Source organism: Balaenoptera borealis (genome assembly GCF_965194805.1).
Source record: "Balaenoptera borealis genome assembly, chromosome: 12".
NCBI lineage: Eukaryota > Metazoa > Chordata > Mammalia > Artiodactyla > Balaenopteridae > Balaenoptera > Balaenoptera borealis.
The window spans coordinates 77,903,122-77,929,469 of record NC_138869.1 but is presented as its reverse complement, the minus strand read 5'-3'; the positions used below and the strand labels follow the sequence as shown (position 1 = coordinate 77,929,469).

At 52.1% G+C, this 26,348-nt stretch overlaps 2 protein-coding genes across 8 annotated transcripts in view; one reads left to right on the top strand and one right to left on the bottom strand.

Moving 5' to 3' along the window:
- TMEM63B (transmembrane protein 63B) overlaps window positions 1–14,729 on the bottom strand; it is a 24,025-nt gene extending 9,296 nt beyond the window's left edge. Inside the window, exons 1-11 of one of the 6 annotated variants that reach the window (XM_082346625.1) lie at window positions 13,975–14,097; window positions 10,882–11,018; window positions 7,704–7,886; window positions 7,345–7,424; window positions 7,032–7,070; window positions 5,958–6,048; window positions 4,456–4,493; window positions 3,327–3,469; window positions 3,176–3,227; window positions 2,605–2,713; window positions 1,892–1,962 (exon numbers count right to left, since the gene is read on the bottom strand). In XM_082346625.1, coding sequence (XP_082202751.1) covers window positions 1,892–1,962; window positions 2,605–2,713; window positions 3,176–3,227; window positions 3,327–3,469; window positions 4,456–4,493; window positions 5,958–6,048; window positions 7,032–7,070; window positions 7,345–7,424; window positions 7,704–7,862 — 782 coding nt within the window. In that variant the 5' untranslated portion in view covers window positions 7,863–7,886; window positions 10,882–11,018; window positions 13,975–14,097. Of the gene's footprint in view, window positions 1–1,891; window positions 1,963–2,604; window positions 2,714–3,175; window positions 3,228–3,326; window positions 3,470–4,455; window positions 4,494–5,957; window positions 6,049–7,031; window positions 7,071–7,344; window positions 7,425–7,703; window positions 7,887–8,466; window positions 8,622–10,881; window positions 11,019–13,974; window positions 14,098–14,592 lie in introns of those variants that run through there. The other 5 variants (XM_082346621.1, XM_082346622.1, XM_082346623.1 and 2 more) reach the window with 5 other exon arrangements.
- Window positions 14,171–26,348, top strand: MRPL14 (mitochondrial ribosomal protein L14). Of its 2 annotated transcripts, XM_082346626.1 has the most exons (4): window positions 14,234–14,318; window positions 14,748–14,906; window positions 23,365–23,456; window positions 25,858–26,348. In XM_082346626.1, the coding sequence occupies exons 3-4, from the start codon at window positions 23,386–23,388 to the stop codon at window positions 26,222–26,224; spliced, it is 438 nt and encodes a 145-aa protein (XP_082202752.1). In that variant the 5' UTR covers window positions 14,234–14,318; window positions 14,748–14,906; window positions 23,365–23,385; the 3' UTR covers window positions 26,225–26,348. The 2 variants fall into 2 exon arrangements, with proteins under 2 accessions (XP_082202753.1, XP_082202752.1); XM_082346627.1 differs by lacking the exon at window positions 14,748–14,906 and having other exon boundaries at window positions 14,171–14,318.

The following is a 26,348-nucleotide window of genomic DNA, read 5'->3' as shown; positions in this document are numbered from 1 at the left end:
ACCTGGACCCCACACCCTGCCTGATGCTGACAGCTAGCCAGGGGCTCCACGAGGACAAGGGCTGCCTCCTGCTCAGCACCATATACCCAGGCCTGGGCCAACAGCCTGCACATAGTAGGTGCTCAGTAAATACCCACTGTGCTGTGGAATGAACGGGTCCATGAAATGGCTGTTCCATAATGCTCACCGTACTGATCTTAAAAACTCCAGTTAGGACTGCAGTCTCCCCAACCCCTGCTCATAGGCTGACCGCTAATTTTAATCAGACTGTTTCCTAAACAAAATCACCCACCGACCCCTGAAACAGACAACTTGGACAGTGAGCTCCCCACCGATCAAGCCTGGCTCTTCTTTGTCTCCCTGGGATGAAGCACATACTAAGTGTACAATGAACAGTGTACTGGATCAATGGATGCTTGACTCACAGGGTTCACTCCCTCACCGCACTCAGGGCTCTGCTCTAACATCACCCTGTCAGAACCCCTGCTGCCCACACCATCGGAAACTGCAACCCTCCCTGACCCTGCTCACCCTGTCCCTCTCCCTGCTTTGGTTTTCTTCTTAGCACCTACCCCTACTTGACTAGTTCATTTCTTTGCTATCTGCCTCGCCCCACTAGAATGTAAGCAGATGAGGGCAGGGGCTTTTTCTTTGTTTCCTGCCATATCCCCAAACTCCTGTTCCAGTGCAGGCACATGGCAGGTGCTCAAAGGATCCCTGTTAGTAAAGGACTTGTCTGTAAAGCTGACGGCTGATTCCACGTGGATGGTAACATTAAGATGTCGCCTAATTCTCAGCATACACTGTCCTTTATCCTGACCCAGCCTGCCCCCTAATGCTGAGCACAGCTTGAACCTCAGATGGGACCCCAAATCATTCTCTCACACTGACCAATGATTGATGATCTAATTTCGGCTGCTGTTCTATAAACTGTATGAGGGCAGGACTTGTTTCTAATTGATTTATGCCTGGCACACAGAAGGTGACCAATAAATGCATGTTGAATGAAAGAGTATTCACCCACAAATGCCTGTCACAAACCAGTCCTTCTCCTGTAATACAGGAGCCTGGAATCCGACCCCAATCCAGTCCTGATCTAGGACGACTACTGACTTCTCATCCAGACCTCACTAAATCCTGATCCTGGCCAGAGACGGAGCCCTGATCCAGACCACCAATGTCTCTAATCAGAACCACTGGACAACTCCTAATACTGACCCCAGACCAATCCCTGAGCAGCCCCTGGACTGGCCCCTAAAGCTGGCCTCTGCATTGCAAACCCCCGAGAGCTTGATGGTCTCGTACTCATTTTTATAGTCCCCAGGCCATCACAGTGACCTCAACAGCACCTGAGAACGTTTGCTGAATGGACAGATGGATGTGTGATAGGATCCCTAATCCTGTACACAGACTGTTCTGGCCACCTGGAGGTGTATATCCACCCCCTCACTAAGACAGACTTCCAGCTAAAAAGTGTCTCGGAGAACATACAGTCCAGGCTCTCCTGGGCTCCCTGAGGATCCACTGAAAGCCGAGGAGCTTCTCCCTGCTAGTCTGCACACAAGCTCTGGAATGCCACGCACAATTGTGAGACAGCCACACCCGCCAAGGGCCCGTGGACCTGGGGTCGACAATCCATGACCCTGTTCGAGCCAGGAGGAGAGGCCCAGGGGACTCATTTTTCAAGTATTTCTCCTGCTCTTTGAGGGGTCTGAAGTCCAGCCCGAGTGCTAGACCGCCCTGGAGTCAGAGGATTCTTCCTTAGCCTAACCTCCACCCCTCACTGCAGCCCCTGACCCCCCCGAGAGAGAGGCGTGTGAGGATGCTCCTGGAGATGGAAAGCAAAGAAGGGTCCACAGGTCCTCGGGGTGGGGGTGGAGGAGCTACTCACTCAAAATGCTTCTTGATCTTCTCTGACTCTGCATATTTGGAGATTCCGTTGATGAAGAGAGTCCGCTTCACCTGGGGTGAGACGGGGCAGGTTGGCCTTCCTGAGGCTCCGATCCGGGAGAATGCAGGGAGGGGTGGGGAACAGGTGAGCAGAGAGGAGCAGACAGGAGTAGGAGGAGGCCTTGGGAGAAGCCAGGCCCAGGGAAAGCAGGGGGAGTGTTTCTAATAGAAATCAGGCAGTGAACAGAGTGAAAGCCCTGGGCCCCTTGCTCCCTGAGGGGTTACAGAGTGGGAAGAGGGGGTTCTAATCTCAGATCCTCAGGCTGTGAGGCCCCAGCACAGAGGGTGGCATGGAGTGGGCATTCAGTACTGGTTTTGGGAGTGAATATTGAAGGAGAGGGACAATCACTCCCGTAATATCCACCGCAGATATTTCCTGCCCCGGTGCCTTCCATGCAAGGCCTCACCTCACCCCCCACCTACCTTGGGAGAGGGACTGTTCTCTCATTTCACAGATGAGGAAACAGGCTGGGAGAGGTAACTTAACTGGCAGGATGGTGGGGCGGAGGAATCCTGAGCTGCTGAGCCAGGATTCAAAGCCAGCTGGCCTCACCCGGAGCCGGAGCCGATACCCCTTAGGACTCCGGCAGGAGAGGCCTGGAGGGAAGGGGAGGGGCTGGGCTTGGGCGCAGACCTGGCCTCTGCTCCACTCACCAGGTCGTCCTCCTTGTAGCGCATCTTGGAGGTGTGTCTGCGCATGCTGTAGACGGTGAGCAGCAGGTACAGGAAGGCGAAGGAGGTGTGCAGCCAGAGCAGGTTGTTCCTGGAGGGCAGAGGGGTGCATGGAGCCACCGGGGTTGGGAACACTCTCAGACACCCCCAACCTCCCACTGTTAATTAAACCCTGGTACAGGGCCCCTCTAGAGCACTTCTGACCCCCTCCCAAGGCGGGCCCCACACCCCACATCCTCTAGACCCCAGGATTGTTCCATTCCAACTGAAATGTCCCCAAGAAGTCATCTCTTCATGCCCTACCTGCTGGCTATACTGCCCTCCAACCACCGCCAGCCAGCCCTCCTTGGCCCGGGGTTGCACACGGCTCTTCTTTATCTGGCCATCCCTGGGATCTGCTCCTTCTGTTTCCATCCCAAGCCCTCAGGGACCCACAGCCATCTCAGCAGCCTCAGCATCTCTCCCCTGAACACTCCCTTTTTCCTCTCCTCCCTGTTCCCACCCAGACTCTGGCCGCAGACCCAGGCCTCACTGACCAGCTTCCCACCCTTACCCTGATTTCAAGTTGGCAATGGTGGTTCTCCCGAAGCTGTAGGCATTGTTCTCTGGGGGGGTGGGAGGAGGGAGAGGACGACGGTGGGGTCAGGGCACGTCCCCTCCTGTCCCCTCCTCTCCCCGCCCTGCCGATCCTGGCCCTCACTGACCCAGCAGGTCCCCTGAGAAGTTGACAGGCAGCACGATGCCTACGGAGAGGACGCCCACGACCACCAGCAGCCCAATGATGTGTCGCTGGAAGGACAGGTAGTGCACAGCGTCGCCACCACATTTATCCCGGATCTCATCATCCCTGCAGGCGCCGGGGACAGAGGGATGCGGTGAGGACCAGGGCAAAAGAGGGGCCGCTTGGCTCGCCTGCCCTTGCCCACCCCAGCCCACGTCCGCCCTAGCCCCTGCCAGTCTGGCAGCAGGATGGGGTTGAAAGGGGGGGCTCTGGGTCCCCCATGTTCTGGGAGGGGAGGGAGGAAAGAGAGAAAGGGAAGGGGAGGGAGAAAAAGGAAGGATGCAGAGAGAAGGGGAGGGAAAGGGAAAATAGAGGAGGAGGAGAGGGATGAAGGGGGAAGAAAGAAAAAGAAGGGGAGAAAGAAAGAAGGAAAAGAAGAAGGAAGACTGCAGAGAGGAAGAACAGTGAGGAATGGGGAGAAAAGGAAGTAAGAGGATAATCTGGAAAGGGAGGACAAGGATGGTGGCAGGAAGAGGCAGAGGCAGGAGGGAGGAGGGAGGTCTGGAAAGCAGTGGGGCTTTAGGGGTGCTGGCGAAGCCCTTTAGACTTGGGGAGGGGCCCTAGGGGCCCAGGGGCCCAGGGGCGAGGGCGGTGGTGGTGCTGACCTGTCTGGGCTTCCTGCCTCTCTCAGGGCTCACTGCCTGCCTGCCGCACTCTGGCTCCATCTCCTGACTTCTGCCTGCTGGATACTGGCTCCTGCCTGCTGCTGGCTGGCTGCTCCCAGCCTGCCCGGTGCCCCCACCCGCTAGCTGCCCGAGGCTCTGAGGTGGCGGCGTGGGCCCCTGCTCTCATGGGCTGGCAGGGGCGGGGAGAGCTGAGGGCAGAGCGGGACCCCAGGCAGGGGGGTGCACAGGAGACTGTCGGGGGGTAAAGTGAGGCCGGCTTGGAGGAACAGCAGGGGCCTGGCCCCCTGGAGCAGGGAGGAGGGTGCTGGGCTGGCTAGGAGCGTTAAGGCCCTCAGAGCTGCTGGTCTCTGGACTCTGTAGGGAGATGACAGGTCTGAAGTTTCTCTCTGTTTCTCTTTCTTTAGAGCCTCAGGACCGTTCACTTACTTTATCCTGAAGATGGCTGTCAGCCAGGAACAGAAACCCTGCGGGGACAGAGGGCTATCGGCTAGAGTCCTCACCCCACCAGCCCGAGCCTCCCCTCCCCCTCAAGCCTCCCCTCCACCCAACCCCAACCTCGTAACCACCTGCAGGCTGTGGCTCACCTGTCACAGCTCCCACAGTCCCCACAGAAACTAGCTCATCCCCAGAGAAGGGGACAGGAAAGGTGCCAGCCCTCAGAGAAGAAAAAGGACCAAGGCCAAAGGGGGTCATCGGCGGACCCTCGTGCCCAGAGTGCAGATCCCCACAAACACCCAAGGGGGCAGCAGAACTGGAGAAAGTCCTGCAGTTGTGTGGGCCAGGGTGGGGATGGGTGGGGTTCAGGGTTCTAGGAAGGGACCTCAGGCCTGCAGCTAACACGGAGAGTTTGCAACGTGGCTGCCAACAGCAGAGCGGTGGGCCACGCTGCCCAAGGTCCTGCACCTACCTTCCAGGATGCCCCAGAGGGACCAACCCAGGGTCACTGTGAGCTGCAATCTCCTGCTCTCAAGCCCCCAGGCTTGTCTTCAGACAGAGACCCCACTCAGGGCAGAGTAGGGATACGCGGGGCAGGGCTGGACAGAGAGACCCTCCCCCAACTTCCTACCGGGAGAAGGTACAGGCATAACACGGGATGAGGGAGAGAGGTGCCCTCCAGCTAAGATGCAGGACTGTGCTACCTGTTGCCAACATCACCTGAGTCTGGGGATCATCTGGACATCTCTGGCTGGCAGTGGTGATAGCTTTGCTTTGCCACTTACCAGTATGAGTCCAACTCAGGAAGCTGACAGGCTTCTTCTGCTATGGCAGCTACAGGAGCTGCCACCCCCAGGGCCCACAGCCTAAGCTGGACTGATCAGTGCCACCCTAGGGCCTGAGGATTAGAGTTCTGACCAGGATTAGAGTTCTGACCCCGGCAGAATGACAGAGGGCCAGGCAGGTAATGTCGGAGTGTGGTGTCTGACCTGAAAGGGGTCTGGGGTCCCCTTGCATCACCAAGTACATGCCTTGTCTACAGGGGCCCCTGCTCCTCAGCTCCAATCTACAAGCAGGTCAGCTGGCCCCAGGCAGCCAGGGGCTGCCAGCCTGCAACCTCTGAGCACCACAATGGATTCTGTGTGTTTTGCTAGGTGGGTCTGGAAGGCTCATTATTACTTCTAGAACCACATCTAAGAAAAAAGTCATCCTTAGCATGGATCACTGGAGGCGGGCACGGAACTGTATCGGGGCAAATGACGTTTAGAAATCAGAGATGTTCAACCTATGCTGGTTTGGAGGCTGCCATGGAAGACAGAGCCAGGAGTTCTGGGTCCAGGGGCTACCCCGTGGCTCTCGGACAAGCATTACCCTTGCTGAGGAAAAGGCCACACTCCATAGGCCCCTGACTCTGTAACACTGGAAGCTACAGGCTGCTGAGCCCACCTGCCCTGGAGGAGGGGGTGATAAGAAGTTGGGGGGAGGGCACTCACATTGTCTCTTTGGTCAAAGTCGACGGAGCTGGAGACAGACGTGAGACGCTCATACCGGTCATGACTGTCCCCGTGCATAGCTGAGGCCACACTGGGGGTGGGGAGATGAGAGATCAGAGAGCTGGTGAGTCCGAGCCCCTGGGGAGCCAGGTGAAGTGGGTGGGCTTCCACTCCAGAGCTCCAGGGTCCAGACAAGGCACAGAAAGCACAGAGGCAGAAGCAGGGGTGAGTGACTGCCCTCTCCCTGCCTCCCTTAAACCTGCCCCTTCCCTTCAGGGGACCCGGGGGACCTGGGGGGCACTGACGCAGGGCATGGGGGTGAAGGGAGGGGGTAGTCTTCATCAGCACCCCGTGGAGGTTGAAGGAAGAATGGAGCTGGCCCTGCAGTTCTGGAGCTGACCAGTGGGGGACGGGGGAGCAGAGCCCACATGGGGCACAGGGCAGTGGAGGGGGTGTGGTGAAGGACAGGCTGGACCAGGAGAGCCCTAGAAGGGCCGGGGGCGAGGGGGGCTGGGGGGGGGGGTGTCCTCCACCCTCCATGTTCCCTGACCCCAGCAGCTGCCGCAACTCCAATGCCAGGCCTATAGACAGAGACGGTGATGGACACAGAAGGCCAGACTCAGAGCTTCTCTGGCAGCCCCCCTCCCAGGTCTCCAGAAGGGGTGAGCAGGGAACCCTGGAATAGGAAGAACTAGCTGTTAGGGGGTGAGAAGCCGCTGGAGACACCCAATCTTGTCTCTGCAACCAACAGGATGACTATACTGTGGGTTCTCGGGAGGATGGCTCCTCCACCCCAGCCAACCAGGACTGCTGAGGCCTGCGTGTATGGGGCACATGGGTAGGGATTTCTCCCAGGCTGGGGGCCGGAGGGAGAGATGGGGGAGTGCGGCAGAGACAAGCTGGGGAGCCCCCTGCTCTGCAAAGCACACCACCTGCGTTAATCCGAACATGAGCCTGCAGAGGAGAAAGCTGAAAAGAGAAACCGGCAACGTGGCAGGAAGAGAAGAGAAGCATGTAAGAGAAGAAAAGGGAAAGCTGGTTTAGTGGGGATGAGGGGGCTGCTGCCCCACATACTATTCCTGTTCCACTCGGTCCCTCTCCTGCCGCTGGCGCCTGGGGACAGAGAACAGACAGGGTTAGCGGGGGCAGGGGTGGGTCTCCAGGGACTGGCAAGGGACAAGGGCCCAGCTGTGGGCCCTCATGCCCCCATGCCCGCTCTGGGACCAGTCCCTCTTCATCCCCCCACCAAAGAGGATGAGAACGGGCTGGCTCTCCTCCTATCCCCGAGAAGTGTGGACGAGATGTGTGGGTGCACGTGTGTTGTGTGCGCATGTGTGTGCACACGCAAGCCTGTGTGTAGGGGTAGGGGCGGGTCCCGGAGCCTTACCTGTCTGCATCTGTCACCAAGGCCAGCCGCCCATAGTCCCAGGCCACCTTCCGGAGGATAGAGAACAAGAACAGCAGTGCCTGAGGAAGGAGAGGGTGGTTGGCGGGAGGAGAGGCCGTTCACCCCCTGGACTAGCCGGGACGGCAGGGCAGAGGGGCAGAATTTTTGTCTTAGAAAGGGATGACTCTGGCTGGGGTGAATGGTCAGAGGCTAGGCTTGGGCTGGGTGATGGGCATTCCCTCCTGCAGTCATGCCTGGGGAGTCAGGGGCAGGTGGGAGAGTGGTTAGAGCTGCAGGTGTTGGCCAGCTATGTACAGGGTGTGAGTGCCAAGGGTGGAGGGTGGCATGTGGGCACTCACAAGGAAGCACATGAAGTCCAGAGCCAGCACGGTGGGGACGCCCCCGAACGGCAGGCCCTGCAGGACCGTGCTGCGGATGCGGGCACTGTAGCAGTAGTCCTTGGGGTTGCTGTTGTTGAGGGCTGTGGTGCCCAGTGTGGCCAGCAGGAAGGGCAGCATGACTGCTACTGCCGCATGGTCCTCCTGGGAAGAGGGCAGAGCAGTCAGCTGGGCTCGGCCCCTGTCCCCCTCACAGTTCTGTTCATGGCTCCGGCAGGATGGGCGTGGGCAGGGGACAGTGAGGGCAGATCCCCGGGTTGCCTGGGTGGGTGGAAGCTGTGGCCTCTGGAGATAAGGGCCTGGGGAGGGGAGGGTTGAGTCACATGGATTTACCTTCACTGGCTCTCGGGATGCAACCCCACCCTGGATCTAGGGAACTTGGCCCAGGTCTGGACTAGGGAGACTGGTTTTTCTAAGCTGGATGCTGTCTGTGAGTCTCTAGCATTTACCTCCTACCACCTCCATACACACACATTGCCTCTCCCTCCCTCTCTCTCTCTCTTTCCCAACACAAACTCTCTGCCTCTGTCTCTGTCTGTCTCAGGCAGGGGGCAGAGCTGAGCCCGAGGGAAGATGGGGAGGGTTCTTAGGTCTAAGTGGAGGGGTCTCTAGGCCAGAGGAGGATGGGTCAGGAGGCAGTTACCTAATCCTGATCTTTTCTTTCTACCCCTATTAGAAAAATGGCATGGTTTCATTTGTTCAGTTTTCAACTCTGTTAAATCACCTTCCCAATATAATTGGCTTCAAAATAAGACGTTCAGCTTTAGAGTTGTCCCTCTGCCCTCAGAGTAGGGGTCTGAGGATGGAGTCAGAGTGGGAAGTCCATTAAAAAGCAGGACTTCTGGGGCTTCTCTGGTGGCGCAGTGGTTGAGAATCCTCCTGCCAATGCAGGGGACACGGGTTCAAGCCCTGGTCCGGAAACATCCCACATGCTGCGAGCAACTAGGCCCGTGCACTGCAACTACTGAGCCTGTGCTCTAGAGCCCGGGAGCCACAACTACTGAGCCCCCTCACCACATCTACTGAAGTCCGCACGCCTAGAGCCCGTGCTCCGCAACAAGAGAAGCCACCGCAATGAGAAGCACACACACCGCAACGAAGAGTAGCCCCCGCTCGCCGCAATTAGAGGATGCCTGCGCGCAGCAGCCAAGACACAATGCAGCCCAAAATAAATAAATAAATTTATTTAAAAAAGTAATCTCTGAGAGATTAAAAAAAAAAAAAGCAGGACTTCTGGGTTCGTGTGACCTGCCTCACTCGCCCCAGCTACACCTGTTCACCCTCATTCTTTTTCCCGGGCCACGACAGCAACTACACCTTTCCCCTTTCCAGCTTCCTCACCTCTTTCCAATTTTCTTTGCACCTGAGTTGTGAGGACTACAACTCCCAGAGTGCCCTGCTCCTGCCCCTGGAGCAGGGCAGGCTGGGAATGCCATGCCCTGCAGCGAGCTTTTCCATTGGCAAAGGAAGGGAGACTGGGTGGGGGCCTCTCAGCTGGCCCAAGCCCCCTGCCGCCAGGGTAGTGCCCTCCGGCCTGGTTCCCTGCCACTGTCAGGTTGTCCAGCCCTCTACGGTCCGGTGGATGGGTAGGGAGGAGGAGGAAAGGGGCAGCCAGCCTGGATGCCTGGGTTCTGGAAGTGCCTGGGAACCGAGCTGAGCCCGGTTCTGGGGAGGCTCCTGGGGCGGAGGAGAAGTGTGGCCGTGGCACCACTGCCCCACCCCCATCCTACTGGAGGGCCCCTGGGGGCCCCTTCTGCTGACAACACTGAAGCTCTGCCTTGTGTGTGTGTGTGTGTGTGGGGGGGGGGGTGGTCCCCAGGGAAGAAAGGAAACCAGGCAAAGAGAGAGAACAACAAACCTAGAATCGGTGACTGCAACTCTGGAAACAAGCGTCCCCCAGCCCCCTGGGGTGGTTCGGAGGGTTTCTCCTGCCCACCAATCCCAGATTTTCCCCTGCCTCTTCCTAACATTTCAACTGCAGGGCAAGAGGCACCAGCTCTCAGATGGAAGGGAAGACGGGGTTGTCTCACTTGGTCCCAGGGAGTCTCTGAAAAGCCTGGGTTAGGAAGGCTAAGGGAATAACTGCCCTGTGTGTTATGCCTCCCTCTTCTTTTCCAGCCTAAGTTGCCTTAAAAAAAACCCCATTAACTTAGTAATTGTAGCAGGTGCCATGTATGGAGCGCCCACTGTTTCAAGAATATATACATTTTTCATTTAATCATTGACACTCCAGAGTTGGATGTCATTGCCATTTTAAGATGAGGGCACGGGGCTCAGAGAAGTTAAGTAAGTTTCCCAAAGTCACACTGCTCATAAAATAATGGACCTGGGGATCAAACTTAGGTCAACTTCTTTCTAAAGCTTTAACACTTTTCAGGGCACCTTGATGCTTTTCCGATGTGCCTAGAACAGGACTCTGCAGACCACAGAAGCTTCATGAACACTCATTACGTGTTCTCTGGCTAGAGAACACCACAGCACTGTGAGAATGTGTGTGTTGAGGTGTGTAAACTTGTGTTGATATGTGTATCTGTGTGTGTGTGGGGTGGGAGGTGGGGAGCTGGGTGACTACATGGCAGTCCACGGAAATGAAGAGAGTCGTTGGTCTCTAAGTGGGGGTGTGTATGTGGGTGTGTCTGGGAGCCTGGGTATGTAAACATAAGGTGCACCAGGAAAGGTTAAAGGTAGGTATAGGTATCTTGCTGTGGTAATTGGGGGGCCTCTACACAAGTCCCCCCTCCCTTAAGTCTCAACTCTAATGCACTCCAGAAATCGATCCAGCCCATACCCACTCCTTGCCTGTTTCTCTCCAAAACGCCAAGGCTCCACCAGGCCAGAATGTAATGGGTACAAACTCCTGGAGCAGCATCCCCCTTCCATTCTATGCTCTCCACTCCAAGGAAGGTGGAACATTCTGGGAGCTCCTACATAAGGGGACCCAGTAGAGTAGGTGAGGGTCCAGGTACGTGCTTAGTAACTGAAGTCACCAGGTCCATCTGCTGCCTCCCTCTTTACAGTCACAAAGCACTCTCCCCTCCGCAACTGCACTGCTCTTCCCACCTGCACCAACAGGAAGGCAGGGCACACTCCCCATTTGACAGGGCAGGAAGCAGGGACCCGGGGTGGAGAAGCCACTCACAGGGAGGTCACAGGGCAGGAAAGGGTGGAGCCAGGGCTGGTGGCTCGGCTTGCTGACCGGGTACTCCAAGCTCTTAATTGTGGAGGCGGGGTTGCTGGGCTCAATTTCACCCAGGGCAGCTGCTCTCAAAGCCTTCACTGAGAGCAGATGAGAGAAGGGAAGAGACTGAGGCAGAATGTTTGGGGAAGGGAGGGGCAGTTTATCCACTCCACAGGGTCGCCTGAGTCAGTGGTATCCCAGAATTTCTCTAGCCTGACACTGAGGCTTTAGCTGGAAGTGTGCAGGGAAAGTGATGGAGGATTTTATTTCTAGCTAACTGATGGTTACTTTATCATCAAGAAGTGTTTGCATGGTGGGGGTGGGGTGGAGAGGGAGCTATAAATTAAAAGTTTTTTTCTTAAAGAGTTACTAGGGAAGATTTAATTTAGGGCTTGGGATCATAGGAAGGCAGTGTGGTCTGTTGGGAGGAGATGAAGATGGAGGCTAGTTCTGTTACTATGTAACCTGGGCCTCAGTCTTTCAATGTGTAACAAAGATATACTAATGCTCCATCCCTACCAACTTCAGAGAGATGGGCAAAAATGTATCCACAAATGAGGATAAAAGTGGTAGGAAAAGAATGCATTTATCAAATACCTATTTAACTCGTATTTTGTGCCAGGCACTGTTCTAAGTGCTTTACAAATGTTATCTTGTTTACTCCCCATCGCAACCCTAGGAGGACACTGAGGTACAGAGAGCGTACATCACCTGCTCAGTGGCACACAGCTAGTCTGTGATAGATCTGGGCATGGACCTAGGCAACCTGGCTCAAGCCCATGCTTTTAACCACCGCACTTTTCGGCCTCAGCCAACAGAGGAGCCACTTCCATCAGGAAGCTGGGGGTTGGGGGCTGGGGGTTGCCAGCTACAGCTCTGGAGAAATGCCACACCCATTTCTACCTGTTTGCCTTCCCTCTTGCTTCTAGCTCCCAGACCTTCCACCCTGGGTTTGTGATTTCAGGTTCTGAGGCAGGTGTAGGGGACCGGCAACAGAGCCTGGTGGTTAAGAGTACAGGCTCTAGGATGAGACAGATGTGGCTTCTGACCTGGCGACACTACCTCACCACTGTGGGCCTCAGTTCCTTCGTCTGTAAATGGGGATAATAATTCAGTCGTGTGGTTGTTTTGAGGATTAAACATGATGATTTAGGTAAAGCTCTTAATACAGTTCAAGGTACAAATGGATTCTAAAAAACTTAGCTACTCTTATCAATAAAGTGTGGAATAAAAGGGGTTGGTTTAATGAAGGAGAACTGGTAAAAAGCAAAATTAAACAGAATTTAATATGCTAGAACCCCTCAGTCTGGATGGGTTTCTTGTCTATACCTAAGGGCTTACACTGCTTTCAGGACTCTGCCACCGAGTGGCAGAGAATGTTTCCAAACTCTTCAAACAAACTGATCCATCTGTAGCAGGCTGGGAAGTGGGGGCATGGGAGGGTGGTGCTATGCCAGGATGGGTCAGAAGTTCAGGGAAGAGAACTCTTATTGATCCACTACCAGGCAGGGTGCCAGGCTCTTTACCTGTACTATCTAGTTTGATGCCCGTGAGTAATCTCGTAAGGAGATGGTAGTAAACATACTTTTTAACTGACACTAAGGTTCAGACAAGTTAAGTAACTTGTCAAGGTCGCACAGCTAAAGAATGGCACAGCTGGAATTTGAACCCAGGTCTCCAAAACTGTTTTAATTGGAGGGAACTTGTAGGATGTCCAAAAGGGGATTGTTAGCTACTCACCACCTGCCTTATGCCTTGACACATCCCTACCCACCCACCCAGAGGCCAAGACCCAACTGGGTGAGCCAACAGCAGGCCCCAGCATGTGCCACCTGGGGCATGCCAGGGCCTGGACCCTCTGGTACCCTGGAGGACAGTCATGCTGCCAGCACCCCATCCCACCAGCCCCCCGCTGGAAGCCTGACAGACACTGTCACTCCCCTCCTCACATGTTCCTGGGAGGCAGGTCTGGGGGCCCCTCCTCAGGAGGGGCTAGGGTGGCCTCACTCTTCCTGGGCTGCTGCAGACCCAGGGAGAGGCTAGAGAGTAGTATTGGGTACAGAAGTCCTGGCCCTACCGCCTGTGCGCCCCCCTCCCCGCCTCCAGGAACGTGGAGTGTTGAGCAGCCAGACCTCCACCCAGGGGACCCAGGCAGGAGGCAGCACAGAGCCCCAAGGACAGCCGGCCCCTCTGACCTCTCCTCTCCACTTCCCAAGCGTCCTTCTCTTCTGGGGAAGAAGGCGCCAAAGCTTTGGGACTGTCCTCCCTAGGTGGTCCAGCAGGTCAGGAGGGACAAAGCACACCGCCCCCCCTTCCCCCCAACAGGGCCTTTGCCCCACTCCGGTTCCGAGTCCGAATCCTTTCCCCACCGCACCCTCCAACGCAGGCCCGGGCGGCTCATGAATGAACTGTACTGTGTGGGGCGCAAGGAGAGGACACGCTCCCGGGGCCAGTCGCCTCCCCAGCCCTCCGACCAGTCCCCAGACGGACCGGGGGCAGCGGCCGGCCTCGCAAACCCTGCCCTTGCCCGAGCCCGAACCCCTGCCCCGGGCCGGCTTCTGGGGTACTCGGCCCCTGGAGCAGGAGAAAAGATAAAAGACACCGAGGGCATTGGACTTGGAGACCCTGGAATTCAAAACTCAGGGGCGGGGGCGGCAGATTCCCCACAGCGGCGGCGGGCTGATGGGGCGCTGCTGGAACCGCGGAGGGGACGCGCACCTGGACCAGGCAGGTGGGAGAAGAGTGGCGCTAGGGGGCCGGGGGCCGGGGGCCGGGGGCCGGGGGCGGGGGTCCCACCCCTCGGATCTCTCGAGGGGTGGGGACAGAGGTAGGTGTACCTCTGGACCCCCGGCAGGGGTCGGAGCACTCACATGATAGGCTCAGGACGGGGTTGGGGGCAGCGCGCGGCACCACCGGTCCCGCGGGCCCAGGCACCTCTGGGTCCCGCGGGAGGTTGAAGGGAGGGGACGCGCAGCTGAGACCGGGGTTTTTCTTTGGGTGGTGGTGGGATCCTCAAAGAAAAGAGAGGGGGCTGGGGAAGGGTCTCGTACTCACCCCCAGGCGCAGACTCAGCTCCGGCTCGGAGCCCCGGGTTGGAGCGGGGCGGGGCTGGGGGAGGGGGAGGGGGAGTCGCTGGGCGGCTGGAGCTCCGGGCTCCTGCGGCGGCCGCGGCAGTGTCTGGGGGAGGGGGAGCGGGAGGAGGGAGGGGGAGGATGAGGGGGCGGGGCCGCGTAGGTCCCTCCCCCCACGCCGGCACACGCAAGGAGCGGGCGCACTCTCAGATCGCCGTCCGCCCAACTGGGCCCGACGCGCAGGCGCAGGGCGAGAGGCCGCGTAGCGGGAAGGTGGCCCTGGGCCTGTGGGGGCCTGCGGCGGGATATTCCAGGGCGGCGAAGGCGGTATGGAGTCGGGGGGGGCGGGGAGGGGACGTCACTCTCCTAACTCTCTGCTTCCTCTCTCCCTTGCTTCCCCGCAGGAGGGGTGGCGCACACTCCGGGATGGGTGAGGAAGGGCCGGAGTGCGAGGATCGTCGGCCCTCTGGGGGCCGAGGGGCAGTGGGAGGGTCCCGACGGGGATGGAGGCCTCTGACCCGGACCCTCCTCCCTCCCATCCCCCAAGGGCGGCGAGGGCTCCGGTGGCCACTGCGACCCCGTGCCCCCGGCCCGCGCTCACCTGCCTTCCCGGGGACTGGGCGGGCTGCCGCTAGGTCTCACGAGGTGGCTTCGGCCGGTCACTCTGGCGCGGCTCCTCGGGTTTGTCTGCTTCTCTCTTTCTCCCTTTCCTTTCCCAACCTGGGTCTTGAGATGACTTTGTGACTCGTTTGCCAGGCGCTTCTGTGGTGTGGAGAGTGAGTCCACCGCTTTCACTGTCATGCCAATGAGTGGCTATCCCGGCCCCAGGGGTTTTCTTGGTTTCTCATTTCATCAGAGGCTGCACCTGCCAGGGATTAAGACTGGAAAGAAGAGAGAGAGGGGAAGGAGAGAGAGGTGTGTGTGTGTGTGTGTGTGTGTGTGTGTGTGTGTGTGTGTGTCTGCGCGTGTGCATAACTCCTGTATGTTACCCACAAAATAGATCACAGAGGCACACAGAATACCAACTTTTCCATTTAATTGTGGGTTCCTGGAAGGCTCTCTTTCCTTCAGGCTTGATGGGGGATGGTCTGGAGACAGAAAGGAAGTATTGCTTTTCAGGTGGGCGGTAAATGAACTTTGCTACCCAAAGAGATTGATGGACTGAATTTATAAAGAGGTTAACAAAAGAGCACATGACAGAGTCACCTCGGGTTACTAGGGAAAAGCTGGGAAGTTGGGAGATACTTGAACTTGGGCTGCTGGACAGAGGAAGGGCACTGCCTACCTGGGTGTGTCTGGTTCTTGTGGCTGGTCAGTGTCTCTGCTGTCTGCTGGCTTTTTCAAGGGTTCATTAGTAGCTTGTGGAATGCAGCTGTAAGGTTTTGATGCAGTTCAAACTGAATTCCCATTCAAACTGAGTCCCATCGGTTAGTTGGAAATCAGTTTAGTGGATCATGGCCATCATTTAAGAAAAAATGAAGTAGAATAGAAAATATCAGCATTGTACTTAGTAAGGGTTAAGTATTGTTTCTGGACACTTGCTTCAGGTATACACACGTGGTGAGTGTGTGTGAGTGTATTAGGAAGTGTTATGCAATGCGTTTCTGTGTATCACAGAAAAGTTCGAAACACATTGGTTTCCTGTGTTCTCCTGTTTGCGCTCTTGCCTTCATCAGCCTGCGTTTAGAGTCATTTAAAATTGTCCACGAGGATGCAGTTAGCACACCAGGGATATAGAATAAAGAACAGAGTGGGTCTCTTTTTTCAGGGAGGTTACTATGCTAGAAGACAGTTTACCCTTCACTCATGGAAATAGGTACAATGGAAGAGCAAGGATTTTGTTGGGGTAGGAAGTAGGTTGCCTTCCTAAGAAGGCCAGAAAGGGAGGTGGGGTTAAGCTGTGTATGGTAGACTGCCTGGTGAGAGGAGTCTTTGTAGGTTTGAATTCTGGGAGCTGTTTTGGGTAGGAGCAAGACGTTTAGATGAAAAGGAATCTGTCCTATTTGTGTTGTTGTTTTTCCCTTTTATGGAATTGTCCATTGTGCCCTTAGAGCTTTTTGGATGTATATTTTCTATGGAACTTTTTACATGTTGTGTTGATTGTATGGTTGTAAATCTGGTGTGATCCATTGCCAAGTAGCCCTTGTAATGGATATGTGGAAAATGGAAATGGGAGTCCGTAGTTACCTGGGTTTGGGACCGCTGAGGATCACTGGGAGGCATTTCTCATGTATTATTATCTTTTTAATAATACAGGTAGGCGTGTTAACATGTGGTGGATTCCAGATCTATTTCTGCTTGTGCCTAATTAGGGTCACTACATATTAACAGACAGAGAGAAGAGGAAACATTTCAGAAAGACCGAAATGAGAACTGAATGAAGTACACCGTGAAATCCATGAAGGAACAATGGCCAAAACGTTTTATTAGTGCCCCTGAATATGAAGGGTAAAAACCTTCCCTGGAGTCCATTTTTTAGGTGCTCTGTTGAGCACTGAACATAATTATTTAGACTCTCCTCATCATCTAGAATCTTACATGATGCAAGAGTTATTTGAAGCCTGTCTTATCCCACTCCTGTCTTGGGGGATTATGACACCCCGACCCACATAAGATGGATTTTCCTATTATTTTCGTTACTTGGATAGTTCTTATGGCCATGTGGGAACTTGGGAGGGTCTCAAAAATCAGGTTACAACTGATCCTTTTTAGAGGCCAGTGGTTTGTTCTGGCTCACCCTGGTGTGATTTTACATGTGTATTAACAATGACAACCAACTTGTACGAGAGGGCTATGATTCAGATCCCAGAAATGTTGCTCTGGGTCAGGTAGTATGCTCTCTTATTAAGAAAAGTGCCAGGTAGCTTATTATTCACCAGTGAAACGCAACTCAGAGTGAGAAAGTCTCCTTGTCGAAAACTTAAAAAAAAAAAAATCATCTATGTCTTTAGAAAAGAGGGAGTACTTTTTCTAGTCTACTTTAAGCTGAAAAACACTTTCAGGACTGAGTGATCTTAAAGAGACACCCATAGTGCTGCCCTGAGAATCAGGGAGTGAGACTATTCTCCCTGGTCAGAATCTGGGAAACAAACTGCTTATGCTGCAGACCTGGGCCCTACTGGTTAATTCAGAGAGGGGTTCTCCCACTTGAAAAACCATCCCTTACGTGAGTGAAGCTAAAACATGTTCATTTCCTTGCCTCTTTGCTCTTACCAATGACCCTTGCTTGACAGAGTCACTGAGGCCTGGAGTAGTGGATTCCAAGGAAACAGAGTTGGCAGGAGAGGAGGGGAGGAGGGGTGGAGGAGATACCCTTTCTTTGGGCTTTTCATCCCACCCCCATCCCCCTGCCTGCCCACCTGACATCTCTATAAACCTGGTTCCTTGCCACTGGCTTGGTAGAGGTACTAATAGGAAAGAAATATGTATGTGATTAAGTAGAATTTACCTTTGCCTTGTGCAGTTTTTCTGAGTTAGACCATACCAAGAATGTTATAAACTTATTTCTGGAACTATAGGTGTTTGCACACCTGTGAGGTGAGGATGGAAGGGGAGCAAAGCTAGAAACAGATAAAATCTACACATTGAAAAACCAACTTGAATAATGGAGAACTGTCAGATATTTTTAAGAACCACGATTTTAAATCTGTAACAAGGTGGAGCAAACAAATATACAGGTAAATAAACACGTATAGTTAACCAACAGATAGAGACAAGAACCCTGGAAATGTTTTTTTCTTTGTGAACCACATTGACAACTGGGGTCCTCACTGGTAGCCATGGTAGAAACAGCCCATGGTGCTAATGAGGGATTGCTATTGCTTCTTGATAGTAACGCTGTGAAAACTCACACCTTTGCAAATGTATCAGAATCAGCTTCAGCGTTGGTCCCAGGCTGTGCTGTTTGTGGTGCAGATATCTATTGAAAAAGCAGCTTTTAAATTTCTGAGTTTTAAAAGATTATGTGGCAGCTTTAAGAGAGGAGAAAGAATACTTGCACTGTGTGGGGTGTTTTTGTTTCTGTGAAGTTTATTAGTGGTTAAAGCAGCACCTTAGCCGGGCAAGTATTGTGCAGGGTGTAGTAGAAACAGCCTTCTACCCGTCTTCCCTTCCTAGGACAAGCCGACAAGTCGCTTAGCAATTCTGACTTAATTTCTTCACCTGCGAAATGGCACTTACTCTGCTGAACCTTCAGAACTGTTCAAAATCCTTAGGAATCAACCCTCGCCAAACTGTTGCTCATTGTTATTTATCTTTCTGTTTCCACTGGGTGCTCAAGAATGAAATCAACCAAGAAAGTGATCTGTGTGAAAGTACTTTGAGAACTGTAAGGTGTATACTTATGTGAGATTAAAAAAACTCACAAAAGATGTTTAAAAAAAAACCAAAAACCAATTCACAAAACTTCCTGAAAGAGAATCCTTCTGGGACAAATCAGTAATGAGTATTTAAGCAACAAATAAGAGTACTTTTTGGTCCAGAATGATGGGGGCGAAACCTGCAGGAGATGGGAAGGGCTGTCAGCATGACAGGGCAGAGGGTCCAGGGAGTTCCCTTTTGTTTTTTGTTTCCTCGAAGCTGCCAGGCCTCTGCTTTTTCCTGCTTAATTAAGAAGGACATTTATATCCTTACACTAGGCAGAGTTTGTCCGTTTTGTGGCTGGGCTTTGCACTTGATTTCTCCTAGTGTTTCTTTTCACTTCTGTCACTTACTAACAGAATCTCCTTTAAACACTCTTTTGCAGTTGGGCTGAACTTTTTGTTTTGTCTCTTTTCTTTAGAACCTGTTTCTCTTGAAAGGCCTTTAAAATTTATGAAATGTGCCAGGCACTTAAAGATGGAAATTGTTCAGGTAGAAACAATGTATAAATATATGTGGATCTGTGATACTAAGTACAACATTTTGCTGATTTCTAAAGTTCAAGTAATGGTACTTTCTAGCTTTTCACAAAGCATCAGGCTCTTTCTGTCTGCTTTTCTAGTTCAGTCTCTATGTATTACAATTAGCTAAAAATGAGCTCTCAGTGTCTAGGAAGCTCCCCCAAGTTACTGGGAGCCTGGGTGAAGGGCACAAGAAAGACCGCCAACCCACCAACATGGAGCCTCTCTGGAGCTGGAGGATGAATTGCAATTGCAGATAAACTTTATACATTTAACAGATACTCACTGAGCTCCATTTGTGTGCCAGGCACTGTTCTAGGTCCTGAGCATGCAGCACTGGACGGGGCAGGCACGGTCCCTGCTCTCATGGGGCAATGTTCTTCCAATGGGACCTATAAGGTGATGCCAAGTGAAAAACTCACCTGTGTGTCCCTAAAATCTACAGTCCTCCCTGGCCTCCAGAACTGAAGGGAGATCTTAAAGTTAAACTAAGATTTGAAATAAGCACGGCTCTTGGATTGTATTAAGTAATTTCTCTCCCTGTCCCTCTCACTCTCTCTTGCCTTCCTTCTCTTGCCCTCCCCATCCCCCCACCCCCAGAGGTTATGATTCACACTCTAAACCGGGATGGCAGTACTAGTGCTGACCAGGAAGTGGCATGAAAAGCCATCTCTGGCACTGGAGTCTTCCGAATACCTGGCCTCCTCCGAGTGAGAGTAGAGGAGGAAATATCATTGGAGTTAGCTTCCTGTGCAAACACAGGACTCAGAATAACATTGCTTGTGAGACAAAGCACTCTATACAGACTGATCTGAAGTTAATCAGGGCCTATGTCTACAGGATGGATTTATCCTAGGAAATAACATCAAGCTCAGTCAGTTGCTTTGAAATAAATTGCAGCCCTCATTACCCTTACCTCATCTGAGCCAGTTGTTTAGTGGTGCGATGGTGTTTTCTCACAGTGGGCAGTGTAAGCACCAGACCCAGGAGATGATTCCGGGGGCCTGTAGACATAGCATGAGCTAATCCTCTCATGACCAGCACCATGGTTCTCCTAAAGCATGTTTGCATGTGATGTGCTGGTTCCCGATATACAGATGAGATCTCTACAGTGTCTGGATTTCCCTGCGTCGAGCCGTGGGTGGGGGAATCTGTCTTTCTGTTGGCTACCTCATCTATTTTATTCAGCAAGTATTTATTTTACTCGCACTCTATCAGGACCTGCTGGGAGCTTTTGCTGGGGTGACAGTGGAGGGGACCACAGATTTTTTTGTATACAAATATACAAGTATATTTGCTTCTTTTATGCTTTCAAGTTCATAGGAATGCTTACTGCTGCCCATTTGATGTCTTTAAGTCCTTTGGGTCTGGAGGTCACTATCAGATCCACCAAAGAGCTAGTGAAAAGTCTTTGAATTTGGTCTTTTCTTGTGAAAATGGAGGTGCTCCCTGCAGACGTGAATGTATTACTTTTGTGTTTGAGGGTAGTACAAATAATCCGGAGTCTGTGTGATTCCTGAGTTCCTCTAGTGAGTTCAGATGCCATGTTGTCAAGATCTCTGTGGTTTCTGTGGATAGTGAGTAGCAAGAACTAGAATGCTAGGGGCTATCAGCCTTAACTCCAAAAAAAAAAAAAAACAAAACAAAAAACCAGATTTATTCCATGTCTGAGTTTGGATAGTGAAAGTTGGAACGGTGAGAGTTCCTTTGGCACAGGACACCCAGATGTCCTTGGTGTGCAGGAGGGGTGACAGCAGATGCTGCAGCCTTACACAGAGCTGCTCGCAGGAGGTGTATTTGGGGCCAGGGCAGTTTGGTTGGGCAGAGGTGGACCCAGGTTGTGGTGGTGGCTTCTCAGCAAGGCACAGAGAGGAGGCCTGGGTGTGGTTTGTGCACAGGCTGCCCTGTAGATTTTAGGGAGGTGCCTTGAATGGTGGGGTTTGTTATGCCCAAGTTGGGAAAGTTCTGGGAAGCCTCCAGGCATTTCTGCACTTCTTGGAGTCACATAAATGCTCTGGAGGAAGTGATGCAGTGTGGAGAGGCTGGATGTTGCAATTCTCAGGAGAGGGAATGTGGGTGGCGCTGGACTAACCTGGAGGGTTCTGTGGAGGAGCCGAGGAGCCTCTTTTCCCCCAGGGAGTGAGAGTAGGGGCCCGCCAGCATCAGATGGGAAGGCTTGGCTGAGATTGGACGTAACTGCAGCCTGGACCAGAAGGACTGCTTTTCAGAGCTACTTTTTTTATTCCTTTTTTTTAAAGCCAATTTTCCATTATTGCTCAGAGTGTGGCTCTTCTTGCCACCTACACTACAAATTGTATTCAAAACCTAAATTGGATGAAAGTGAATGACTTTCACCTGGTGTTTGTCTACATTTCAGTTGATTCAGCAAGCACTGAGTTAGGTCTGAGTAAAATGTTCACGTGACATCAGTATTCTTGATGGAACAAGGATGATTTAACAGTTGGAAAAATATTAATATTTAAGTTAACGTTACCATGTTAACTCTGCTGATTAAGAGGGTGGGTTCAGGAAGCTGACTACTGGGGTTCAGATTTCAGCTTTGTCACTCCTAGCTGTGCGACTTGGGCAGATAATCTAACCTCTCTGGGCCTCATTTCCTCCCGTATAAAATGGGGCTAATCATAGTGTCCATTCCGTAGTTTTTTTTGAGGCTTAAATGAGATGATAATGTAAAGCACTTAGACACATTATAACTAGTCGATACATTTTCATAAAGAAAGAAAGCAGAAGAAGACCAGGTGACCCTCAAAGCTGCTTCTCACCCTGAGCTCCTGTGTGAAGTGGGCTTTGTACGGCAGAGTGAGGCCATAGGGTGTGGAGGGAAGACCCTTGGACCTAAGCTGAGGCCACTTCTGGTTCTGCTTCTGCCCTTGGCTAGTTATGGGGCTTTATGCAAGTGCCTTCCTCTCTCTCTATCTCAGTTTCCTAATCTTCGAAACGGGACGTGATATGATGACGATGATGATGGAGAGGGCTAATAGGTATTGAGTGCGGGCATCATGCTCTGTGCTTTGCCTGGCTTGCCTCACGACCGTCTTGTGAGTAGGTGTTACAGGTGGGGAAACCCCACGTTACAGTTAGGGAAGCTGAAGCTCATAGTTCCTTCTCCAGGGCTACCGAGCTGTGAAGGTAAAGCTGGCCTCATCTGATAGTCTTTGATTCTGTGTGTCAGATGTTAGTAGTTCTGTAAGTAGGCCACCTTCTTTTGCATATAAGTTTCTATTCATATTTACATTTTGGCCAACGCTTCCTGGGTTGTCTTAAGGAAAACACTGGCGAATAAGCTTGAGGTTTGAGGCTAAATTGTAGTTAATAAGCATTTCTGGAGTGTTTAGGTATTTCTCTGAAAGTAAATAGTGAGTTTTCCCCCACCATTATTAAATAAAATCTTATCTAAGGTGCTTTGAACTTATGCCAGGCAAAGCTATGTGTAAATACTACAGTGGTAGAGGCTTTCTCAGCAGAGCTCTTGAATGAGGCCCTCTGTAGCCAAACATGTGGGTGGAAAACAGGCATGTCTTGCAGCTGGAATTACCAGCTGGCTGTAGGTTTTTCTTAAATAGTCCCCTCACTGGTGCCCAGGTGTTTCAGGAACCTGGGGATGGCCTTATTTGTTGGTGCTAGGGAGCACAGGGTTGAGGTTCTGCAAGCTGCAGTCACCAGTGTTGGGTTGGCGTTTGCTCTTTTGTCTCCAGCTTGCTCTCCCAAAGCCCACTTTCAGCTGCAGTGTGGGGTAGGTAGTTTTTCTTTCTTTCTTTTTTTTTTTTTTTTAATTGGGGTATAGTTGCTTTACAATATTGTGTTAGTTTCTGCTGTACAGCGAGTAGGTAGTTTTTCTGTGTTACATTGTCGTTTGGGAGACCGACCCAAATAGAGGCCTTGGTCAGTGACTTGGCAAGGGCATCCTTTGGCACTGCTTTGCTAACCTTGAGTTGTCCAGGTGTTCTGTCTTTTACATTTGGGAGAAGGTGATGTGGTGACTGACAACCTGGGCAGCTGCTCAGATAATCTGCTTTCCTCCAGGGAGTAAAAGTTCTGGTTTCAGGAGGCACACGAGTGTCAACAAGGGGCCAGTGTGCAGGTTTTCCTCTGTGGAGGATGTGGGAAGTGGTTCCTGCCTGGGTGTGTCCCAGAGGATTCGTGCTGTGGAAGTGATATAATTATGAAGGCATTCTCTGTGCTGTTGTGTTACCTACAGCGAGAACTGTGGTGGGCCATTCCAGCTCTCTGACCCCAGTTAGAATATGAATCAGCAAAATTGCAGCTGGAGTTCCATCTAATCATCTGCGTACCTTTTAACCACTAAGGTTTATATTTAGTGACTAATGATCTTGTGCTCGAAGTGCCATCTCCCACACAAGTCCCCAAAAGTCTTAAAAAAAAAAAAACACACACCAAACACCAAAAACTACTGGCTGTGAGTGTGGACACTGACTTAGAAATAAATCCTTTTTCCCCCTTTTTCCCTGCAGGATTTGCCATCTTGGGATCCCATGGCTTTCTTTACTGGGCTCTGGGGCCCCTTCGCCCACGTGAGCAGAGCACTGAGCCAACGCCGTTTCAGGTAACTTTTCCTATTAAGTTCTTAAAGCTGTGTCTTTGAGTAAGCCTCCCATCAGGGTGGGGTATTGGTGACTAGAGTGGGAGTGGAAACTCAGGGAGGTGGGCTTGGGGTCAGGGAAATCTAAAGGCATAGATGGAACTGGAGTTTGGTCAGGCCAGGTGAGGGGGATAGGTAAGGAGGCGATATTGCTGTTGAGGACGGGATTGGGAATGGATATGGAGAATGATGAAACCTCCATCCTTGCCAGACTCTTATAGTGAATCCGATGTCTCTCGACCCTATCATTTCTCCAGTGCATTAAAACCTTCTCTTTTAAGAAAATGTATATACATATACATTTTATATATACTTTATATATATACACACACATATATACACATATATACTCTCTATATATACATATATATGTGTATATATAAATATATATTCTATATACATATATGCATATATATACACAGATATACTCTATATACATATGTATGCATATATATACATTTTATATATATATATAAAGTATATATCTATATACTTTATATATATATGAGTATATATACTCATTCTTAGTCACATTGCCATACACCTGAAACTAACAGAACATTGTAAATCAACTATAATACTTCATTTTAAAAAAACATATAAATAAAAGGGGGGAAACCCTTCTCTCTTAAAAATGGAATATATATATATATATATTTTTAAATCACATACTTATTACCATAAACTCAAGCATGATGGAAGTTTGACAACCTCTCCCCTCCCCGTTTAGATGCTAAGCCAGGGCGGAGAGCACAGGTTGCATTCCTGTTGGCAAACATGCCTTTTGGCCCCGTTCGTGCACTCATTCCACAAGTGTTTACTGAGCCCTGTGCCCAGGGTTGGTCATAGAGAGATGAATAAGAATTGCTTCCTGCCCTGGAAGAGTTCTCACAGTTGGCCACGGGAGCAAAGTTGGAAACAAATAACTCTAAGAAAATGTGACCAGTATAATAATAGAGGCTTGTACAGTTCTTTGGAAGGCCTGAGGCAGGGGCTGCTAACGGAGGAGGAGGAGCAGGAGGCGGAGGAGGAAAAGAGGAGGATAGCAGCTGCCTTCCCAGAAGGCAAATGGGGGCAGGTCCTGTCCAGGCCCCCAGGGAGGGCCAAGAGGCCAGGTACGCTTGGAGAGCTCCAGGCGTTCCCGGCCATCGGGGCTCAGAGTGAATGTGTGAGTGGCAGGATAGAGGACCTCAGAAGGCAGGTACATAGAGGCCAGGTTGTTGACAGTGTATACGGTGGGGAACCACTGACCAGTCCTGAGCAGGGGAGTGGCCTCCGTTTTATATTCTAAAAAGAGCTCTTGGTTGGCGGAGTGACGTGCGCAGGGAGCTGGTTAGGACACTAACGTAATAGTCTTGGTGTAAGAGAGTGAGCTGCTGGATGAAGGAAGTGTCGACGGGGGTGGAGGGAAAGGACAGAGGTGTTTAGGAGGTGGTGTCAGTAGCATGGGGTAGCTAGTGGATGGTGATGGAGAGAGGTTTATGGCTCAGGAGCTGAATTTTCTGTAGAAGCCATCATCTAGGCAGGAAACACAGCAGTGGGAGGAGGTTTGCAGGGGGAGGCGATGAAGTCACTGTAGGACCTACTGAGTTTGCAGCATCTGTAGGACATGTGAGGAGTTGGAGTGGAAATATAGGACCGAAAGATAGGAGAGAAGTGGGGCTGGAGATGGAATTTACTAGCTGGAAACAACGGGGATAGAGAACATTGCCCAGGGTAGGCATGTGGAATGAGAGAAGAGGACCCCGGGTCACCCGGGAGAACACCAGCACTAGGGTCCTAGCGGCAGCAAACTAGAATTCCCACTGTCATCAGATGGCTTAATAATAGCTTATTTGCCTTTAATAGGTACTCTTTCTAGTGGGGAAAAATACATTAAAACAAAAGATTGTTACCTTGACTTATTTTCAGTTTCTGCTATGTTGTGTCAAAGGACTCCCTTAGCAGACATACTCACTTGTACCTTCTGGTTCTCAGCAACGTGTAGATGGGACATTTGGTAATCAGTGTATTCTGGGGGAGCAGGTTTTGCAGGCTAGGCAGTGGGCGAGGCCTGGGCCATAAGGTATTCCCTTAATCCTCAGAGGCCTTTTGGAAACCAAAGGCTTTAAGTTAAGTCTGCCATGCAGTTTGTTGTAACAGAATATCAGGTCCTCTTTAAAACCCATCCAGATCGAGGTCCTGACCCGGCAGCAGAAGCTGCAAAGAACTGTGAGGGCACTGCCTTGGGCACAGAGAAGCCTTCCCAGGCACCGCCTCTGTCAGGGCCCTGCTAATGTGCACGCTGCCAAGCCTGGTCTGGCAGAGGCCTCTGCGCCCTGACCAGCAGAGATGCAGACCTCAGACTCTTTTCCTCTTCCGCCAGCACCACTGGGAGCCTTGGTGCAATTCAGAAGATGACGCGGGTACGTGTGGTGGACAACAGTGCCCTGGGAAACACCCCGTACCATCGCCCTCCTCGCTGCATCCACGTCTATAACAAGAACGGGGTGGGCAAAGTGGGCGACCGGATCCTGCTGGCCATCAAGGGGCAGAAGAAAAAGGCGCTTATTGTGGGGCATCGTATGCCTGGTCCCAGGATGACCCCCAGGTTCGACTCTAACAACGTGGTCCTCATCGAGGACAACGGGAACCCTGTGGGGACCCGAATCAAGACACCCATCCCCACCAGCCTACGCCAGAGGGAAGGCGAGTTTTCCAAGGTGCTGGCCATTGCCCAGAACTTCGTGTGAGCAGAGCCCAGGCACCGGCTGCCTGGGGGCTCATGGATGGAGCCGTTCTGAGAGCTGTGCCTCTGCTGAGAGGGAGCCTGGGGCGCAGTGTGCTGTGAGAAAATAAATGTTTTCCTGTACGTTT

What these genes read in the sequence shown, in the direction of transcription:
- MRPL14 (XM_082346627.1), top strand. Translation starts at nt 23,386, where the DNA reads ATGGCTTTCTTTACTGGGCTCTGGGGCCCCTTCGCCCACGTGAGCAGA. An exon ending in CTGAGCCAACGCCGTTTCAG is followed by an intron (nt 23,457 to 25,857) that starts GTAACTTTTCCT and finishes CTCTTCCGCCAG; the next exon opens with CACCACTGGGAGCCTTGGTG.